General features: G+C 40.2%; 1 protein-coding gene across 1 annotated transcript; it reads right to left on the reverse strand.

Moving 5' to 3' along the window:
- Positions 1-1,968: 1,968 nt before the first annotated feature.
- LOC138347250 (uncharacterized) lies at positions 1,969-6,478 on the reverse strand. The gene is made up of 2 exons (XM_069295068.1): positions 5,395-6,478; positions 1,969-4,856 (listed from the first exon to the last, which is right to left on the reverse strand). The coding sequence occupies exon 2, from the start codon at positions 4,854-4,856 to the stop codon at positions 4,263-4,265; it is 594 nt and encodes a 197-aa protein (XP_069151169.1). The 5' UTR covers positions 5,395-6,478; the 3' UTR covers positions 1,969-4,262.
- Positions 6,479-8,769: the final 2,291 nt, after the last annotated feature.

Consider the following 8,769-nt stretch of genomic DNA (forward strand, 5'->3'; position numbering starts at 1 on the left):
TCCCCTAAATCTACGTGTCGGTGTGGGTATCTTTCTCGCATATCGGCCTCTTTCTCCCAAGTGGCTTCTTCGACGGGTCGATTCTTCCATTGAACTTTGATGGATGCAATCTCCCTTGATCTCAACTTGCGAATTTCTCTATCTAGAATGGCAACAGGCTCCTCCTCATAAGTCAAATTCTCATCAAGCAAAACTGAATCCCAACGAATGATGTAGTTTCCATCCCCATGGTATCTTTTCAACATAGACACATGAAATACCGGATGCACTTCGGACAGCCCTGGAGGCAACGCTAACTCATAAGCCACCTCCCCTACTCGCTTAAGTACTTCAAAGGGACCAATATACCTTGGGCTTAATTTACCCCTTTTACCGAAACGTATCACCCCTTTCATGGGCGAAACCTTCAGTAAGACGTGTTCACCCTCCATGAACTCCAAGTCTCTAACCTTTCGATCGGCATATTCCTTTTGCCTACTTTGCGCCGCTAACAGGTTTTCTTGAATAGATTTCACTTTATCTAACGATTCTCTCAGAAGGTCAGTACACCAAGGTCTAACCTCGAATGCATCAAACCACCCAATGGGAGACCTACATCTCCTCCCATACAATGCTTCGAATGGAGCCATATCAATACTTGAGTGATAGCTATTATTGTATGAAAACTCCGCTAAGGGTAAGAAGTTATCCCAATGACCACCAAATTCTATCACACATGCGTGAAGCATATCCTCCAACACTTGAATCGTTCTCTCAGACTGACCATCGGTCTGAGGATGGAACGCAGTACTAAGGTCCAACCTAGTACCCAATTCCACATGCAATGTTTTCCAAAACTTAGAAGTAAACTGCGTACCTCTATCTGATATAATGGAGAGTGGAACCCCATGCAACCGAACAATTTTTGAGATATAGATTTTGGCTAACTTCTCTGCATTGTAAGTCACCTTGACCGGAATGAAATAAGCAGACTTAGTTAACCTATCAACAATCACCCAAATAGAGTCATATTTACCCATTGTCTTTGGAAGACCAACCACGAAATCCATTGCAATACTTTCTCACTTCCATTCAGGAATGGACATTCTCTGAAGTGTTCCTCCGGGCCTCTGGTGTTCATACTTTACTTGCTGACAGTTTGGACATTTGGCAATAAAATCAACAATATCCCGCTTCATTCTACTCCACCAAAAGTATTGCTTTAGGTCACGATACATCTTGGTTGCACCAGGATGTATAGAATACCTTGAACTATGAGCCTCTGTCAGAATAGTGTTGATCAAATCATCGACGCGGGGTACACATACCCTTCCCTTGATCCTCAAAACACCTTCCTCATCGATTTGTGCTTCCTTATCCTCTCCTCGCAATACCTTATCTTGGATTCTGCGCAGTTTCTCATCATCAAACTGTCTTCCCTTAATCTTGTCAAGAAAGGAAGATCTTACCTCCACACAAGACAACAATCCTCCCTTCTCATTTACTTCTAATCTCATCAAGTCGTTAGCTAGAGTCTGAACCTCTCTAGCCAATGGACGCCTGGAAACTTGCAAGTGAGCTAGACTTCCCATGCTTCCCGCCTTTCTACTTAAAGCATCCGCTACAACATTCGCCTTCCCCGGATGATACAAAATAGTGATGTCGTAATCCGTCAGTAGTTCCATCTATCTCCTCTGTCTCAAGTTCAAATCTTTCTGAGTAAAGGCATACTGTAGGCTACGATGATCCGTATAGAACTCACACTTAACCCCATATAAATAGTGTCTCCATTGCTTTAATGCAAACACTACCGCGGCCAATTCCAAATCATGAGTTGGATAGTTACGTTCATGCACTTTTAATTGTCTTGAAGCATAAGCAATCACATTCTTCTCTTGCATTAGCACTGCACCCAAACCCGAATAGGATGCATCACAATAGACAATGAAATTCTTTACCTTCCACTGGCAAGGTGAGAATTGGTGCAGTAGTCAACAGAGTCTTGAGCTTCTGAAAGCTTTCCTCACACTCATCCGACCATACAAATGGGACATTTTTCTTAGTCAAGTTCATCAGTTGGGAAGCAATGGAAGAGAATCCCTTGACAAATCAGCGGTAATAGCTAGCTAAACCAACAAAACTCCTTATTTCTGACACATTAGTAGGTCTTACCCAATTTTTCACTGTCTCAATCTTAGAAGGATCCACCATCACTCCATCCTTAGAAACCACGTGCCCCAAGAAGGACACTACATCTAGCCAAAACTCACACTTAGAGAACTTGGCATAAAGCTTTTTCTCCCTCAACATTTCCAATACCATTCTCAAATGCTCCTCATGTTCCTCCTTACTTTTAGAGTATATCAGTATGTCATCAATAAATACGATCACAAAGAGATCCAAATATGGCTTAAAAATCCCGTTCATCAAACTCATGAATGCAGCAGGGGCATTCATAAGACCAAAAGACATCACTACAAATTCGTAATGCCCATACCTGGTTCTAAAAGCAGTCTTTGGCACATCCGTTGCCCGTATTTTCAATTGATGATAACCGGCTCTCAAATCACTCTTAGAGAAGACACAAGCACCTTGTAACTGATCGAACAAGTCATCAATGCAAGGAAGAGGATACTTGTTCTTTATGGTTACCTTGTTCAACTACCGGTAGTCTATGCACATCCGAAAACTCCCATCCTTCTTCTTCACAAACAAAATCGGAGCACCCCAAGGAGATGCACTTGGTCTAATGAAGCCTTTGCTCAACAACTCTTGAAGTTGGGCTTTTAACTCTCTTAACTCCGCGGGAGCCATTCTATAAAGGGGTATAGAAATGGGGCGCGTACTCGGTTCAAGATCAATACAGAAGTCAATATCCCTATCTGGTGGCATACCAGAAAGATCTGCAGGGAACACATCCCGAAACTCACGGACCACCGAAACCGACTCAATCGAAGGTACTTGGGTAGTGTCATCCTTGAGATGTGCCAAGAAAGCTAAACACTCTTTACTAACCATTTTCTTAGCACAAAGAAAGGAGATGATACGCACCGTATTGGAAGTGTAGTCACCCTCCCACGCTAACGGATCTGTCCCAGGCTTGGCTAACGTCACCGTTTTAGCATTACAATCCAAGATCGCAAATTGCGGAGAAAGCCAAGTCATACCCAGAATTACATCAAAATCAACCATTTCTAAGATAATCAAATCTACATAAGTGTTTCTCCCCATAAAGTTCACCAAACAAGACCTATATACCTTTTCAACTACCACAGACTCACCCACCGGAGTAGAAACAGGAATAGGCATATCAAGTAATTTACAATGTAAATTTAGACCATTAGCAAATGAGGAAGATACATAAGAAAATGTGGATCCAGGATCAAACAATACAGAAGCCATGCAATCACAAACTAGAAATTACCTGTGATGACAGCATCAGATGTCTCCGCCTCCGATCTCCCAGGGAAAGCATAACAATGGGCCCTTTCGTTTGTTTGTCTGTTGCCCCTACCATGTTGTGATGTAGTGGCTCCAGTTTGCTCATCACCCCGGCCGTTTTGGTGACCACCACGTCCTCCCGAATAACGGCCTCTACCATGACCATCTCTACCTCTAGCTATTGGGGGTCTATAACTCTGTTTGGGACAATTCCTCCTAATATGTCCAGTCTCCCCACATCCATAACACTCTCTTGATTCAAGCAAAGGTCTTTCAGAGAAGTGTTGACCGGTCTAAGGTGGTCCCCCAACTACAGTCTGTAGTGAAGACTGAATTGGTCGAAGTGAGTAACCTCCTGAACCCTGTCCTCTAGAGTAAGAACCATTAAACTCACCTCCCTTTCGAAACCTTTTTAATGTAGTTGCCATGGTGAAGTCATCTGGCTTCACTCCCTCTACCTCTATCACGAAGTCTACCACTTCTTGAAAAGATTTCGCTGTAGCCGCTACCTGTAAGGCTGAAATCCGCAACTCTGATCTCAACCCCTTCACAAAACGGCGAATCCGCTCTTGTGGACTGAAACAAAGTTTGGTGGCATACCTTGATAATGCACGAAACTTAGCCTCATATGCAGTAACCGACATCCTACCTTGCTCTAGGCTCAAGAACTCATCTCTTTTCCTATCCCTCAAAGTCCGGGGGATATACTTCTCCATAAACAAGCTAGAGAATGAGGCCCAAGTCATAGGTGGTGCCTCTGTTGGTTGACACTCAACATGTGACCGCCACCACATTTTGGCGTTCCCTTGAAACTGATAACTCACGAACTCAACACCAAACCGTTATACTATACCCATCTTGTGTAGTAGCTCATGACAGTCAACCAGAAAATCGTAAGCATCCTCAGATTCAGCACCCTTGAAGACTGGCGGTTTCAATTTCAAGAACTTACTGAAAAGTTCATGCTGATCATTTGTCATTATAGGCCCAGTAGTCAGACGTGGAAACGTGCCTATGTCCAATGAGGCATCCATACGAGGAGCCATAGTGGCTGCATGTTGTACCTCTGAAACCGGAGGTGTTGGTGCAGAAAACACTGGAGGTGCCTGACCCTGATCAGACAACCCACTAAGATAAGCGAGAACCTGATTGATCATCTCTTGGGTAGGTTGGGGTGACAATTCCTCATTTTGCACTTGTTCATTCTCCCCTTCCTCACCCTCTCTTACTGCTTCCTCAGTCGGTGGAGGAGTCACCGCCCTAGCATCAGATGGGCTAGGTGTTTGTTCTCTTCCTCTAGAGGACGTCCTCCCACGACCTCTACCACGGCCTCTTGCCGTTGCTCTTCCTCTAGCCACAGCCCTAGTGGCTGGCTCAGTTATATCCTGCCTTGCTGGTGTTGGTGTTGGCGTAGTCGTTGCTCTAGTTCTAACCATCTGCGAAAGAGAGTGAAGATGGTCAGATACCAATTTGTATCACCTAGATACCAATTGGATTCAAGTAGTAGCACGAAAGAAAGAAAGAAAGAATGGAATTTTCCTAAAGTCTTATAGCCTCTCAAAGAAAAGTAAAGGCGTCCCCCTACCGTTCCTTAAGACTCTACTAGACTGGTTCTTGTGTGATGAGACCAACGATCCTAATGCTCTGATACCAAGTTTGTCACGACCCAAATTGGGCCGCCACTGGTACTCACACTTACCCTCCTATGTGAGCGAACCAACCAATCTAAACCTTAACATTTCAATATAATATCAACAGAAAGTAATGCGGAAGACTTAAACTCATTAATAAAATCAATTAACTATTTTTATCCCCAAAATCTGAAAGTCATCATCACAAGAACATCTACTTCAAATTACTAAATCTAAGAGTTTCTAAGAAGCTAAAAATACATAAAATCTAGTCCATGCCGGAACTTCAAGGCATCAAGACATGAAGAGGAAGATCCAGTCCAAGCTAGAAGTATTAGCTCACCCTGATATCCGAAGTAATGAAGACTGGCTAGAGTTACTGTTGAGTCGAAGATGATGGCACGTTTGCTGCACTCCACAATTAAACAAGAAGAAAACATAAAAGTAGGGGTCAGTACAAAACACGGGTACTGAGTAGATATCATCGGCCAACTCAAAATAGAAATCAATATATACCAAATAATATCATAAAAGCAACTATGATACTCAACATGTAGCAACAGCAAGTACTATATCATTAACAATTACTGTCAAGTTCACACATGAGGACTCAAGCCTCAATACCATACTCATTTGGGAATTATGTTCATTAGATTAAGTATATTAACATCTTTCAAGATTCATTATCTTTATTTCTCTTGTGTCGGTACGTGACACTCCGCTCCCTCATATTCATTAGTCCTCTTGTGTCGGTACGTGACACTCCGATCCCCTACATCTACGTGTCGGTTCGTGACACCTGATCCTCTAAATCTACGTGTCGGTTCGTGACACCCGATCCCCTAAATCTACGTGTCGGTTCGTGACACCCGATCCCCTAAATCTACGTGTCGGTTCGTGACACCTGATTCCCTAAATCTACGTGTCCGTTCGTGACACCCGATCCCCTAAATCTACGTATCGATTCGTGACACCCGATCCCCTAAATCTACGTGTCGGTTCGTGACACCCGATCCCCTAATCTCCTTCTATCAATTCATCAAGCCTTCTTTATTACCAAGGCATCATCAATCGCATTATTTTAGTTCATCACGCCTTCTTTTATACCAAGGCCCCATCATTAACAAAGAGATTAGGGTTTTTCAAGATTTGGGATTCAATAACTTCATCATGCTTATATAATCACAATTATATAATTACATTCATGCAAGCATACAATTAAGCACATAGCAGGGTTTACAATATTATCAATACATATCATTCGCTATTAAGAGTTTACTACGAATATCGTAAGAGAAACCATAACCTACCTCCACCGAAGACTAGTGATCAAGCAAGAATTTCCCAAAGCCTTGTGTTTTTCCTCTTCGTTCGTCTCTCTCTATCGATTCTCCTTCTCTCTCTTTCTGTTCTTTTCTTTTTCTTATTCAAACCCTCTTTCTTTAACCCTAATTAGCATATAATTAAGAATAAAAGATGGCAATAATAACCCACTAATTTACTCAAGGTTACCTCTTTTAACCCCCAAGTAATTAGACTTATTAACATAAACCCACTAACTTTATAATTAAAGTAGGAATAGTCCAAAACGTCCCTTAAAACGTGTAAAGAAATCCAACCCAGACTGGGATTACGCAACCTGTGACGGCCCGTCGTGCCTGCGACTGTCCGTTCTGCAGGTCGTCGCAAAGTTCAGAGACAATTTCCACCAAAGAGTCAGTGATGGTCCGTCATGCCCGTGACGGTCCGTCCTGCCATTCCGTTACGAAGTTCAGAGAGTCGATTTTCAGTATCCAATTTCAGAATTTCTAAGTGTTTTGAAACGAGACCCCTCGACGGTCCGTCGTGCCCATGACGGTCCATCGTGGGTTCCGTCATCTCAGCCTGTTTTTCCAAAAATAAAATCTGCTGCTCAAAACGACTAAACAGGTCGTTACACTTTTTAGTAGTTTCAGATTTGAATTGATAATAATTAGCCTAGATATCAATCATTCAGAAGAGAAAATGAAGTAAAAGTGTCTTATATGTTTCCAATTATTAAAAAAAAGAGGGACAATTGAGCCATATTATTTTTCTCTACTTTTTTTCTTTAATATTAGTAAAAAAAACTCAAACAATAACATTATTGTAGTAGTCTTGAACACTATTAAGGTTGTTTGAAAAACTACTGAAGTTGTTAAATGACTAAAGAAGATATCCCTAATCCTATAACAGTTGTTTGAACTAGAGTGTAAAAATTAAATCTTTGGAACTATTGACAAAATAATTTTTAACCTAGTTAATATTATTTGTCACTTCAATCCAATTTTTAAGATTTGAAAGTCTCCTACCAAATTGACTAACTAATTTGTCTTTTATGACAGATCTACATAAACATAAAAATAATAAATGAGTAGCAGGTATCACATTAGGTCATCAAACACAATATATCAAATAAAATAAAATCAAGTAAAAAGTTAATATAACAAAGTTCGAATTCTGATTATTCCCCAGCATAGTGACCAGAGATATCATACCACTTTTTGCGCTTTAGAGAGAGTTTTTCCAATTAAAGTGATTAGGTCATCAAGTAAAAATCAATGTAACAAAGATTAAATTCGTATTATTTTCCAGCGAAATCGCCAAAGATGTTAATTCCCATTTTGCTATCCAGAAGAAGGGTTCTTCCTAGGGGTGACAATTGGGGCGATGCAAGATAAGGTGGGGAAGGAAATTATGTCAATGGGACAAGTTAAGTTACGGCAAGGCAAAATATTTTCTTTTATAAATCTTAATGGATTAGGCTGGGCAAGGTAATTTCAAATTTTAAAATGGGCTCGATTAAAAAAATTGACCCGCCTATGCCCTACTTCAAAGAATGAAAGTAGTGACTCTCTTCCTCAAATTTCATCGCTCTCAATTTTCTTCTCCATTCTTCATTTGGGTTCTGACTTAGATTTTACAAATCATGATTGAATCGTTGAATTTTTAAGAACTATTCTTCCTTAATATTTCATTTTCAGGTACTATTTCTCTCTTAGCTAGCATTTGGCCATAGATATTCAAATATTTTTGGCAAATATTATTTGGATGAAAATTTGGGTGAAATTTTACCATGTGTTTGGCCGTAGAATTTGAGAAACATATTTCATTTTTTTTAAGAAATATGATTTATACCCATAAGTTTTTAAAACTATCAAACTAACCATAAATTTGTATTACATAGCACAATAGAAATCTCACGTAAAAAGATTTATGACTTCCGCAACAAATCAACAAGAATCATTATAGTAAATATTCGTATAGTGAAAAGATCTTGGTACAAATCATGATAATGAAAATACAACTAATATAAATTCGGAAAAAAAAAAGAAGAAAACAAAAGGAAATAAATATTGCAATCACTGAAGAACATATGCTTACTCATCTGGACGAGTTCAACCTATTCTTTAATATAATCTTCCCACATTTTATGAACAATCTCTTCTTGATGAGCTTACATTTTTGAATCAAACGATCGAGAAGGTGAAGCGATGTTGTTACCCTGAGCCAGTAGTTCGTCACTTTCATCAACAACCATATCATCATTTTCATTTTCATTGAATATTCCATCACTACTTTGGTGTTCACGTAAAAAATTATGCAATACAGCGCAAACAATTACTATTTTCACTTGCATATCACATTCATAGTTGTTCATGCATTGTCTTAATATTCTTAATCTACTTTTCCATGCACC

This window comes from Solanum lycopersicum, chromosome 3 (genome assembly GCF_036512215.1).
Source record: "Solanum lycopersicum chromosome 3, SLM_r2.1".
NCBI lineage: Eukaryota > Viridiplantae > Streptophyta > Magnoliopsida > Solanales > Solanaceae > Solanum > Solanum lycopersicum.

Coding starts and splice junctions, on each gene's coding strand:
- LOC138347250 (XM_069295068.1), bottom strand. CDS start 4,856: ATGGTTAGAACTAGAGCAACGACTACGCCAACACCAACACCAGCAAGG.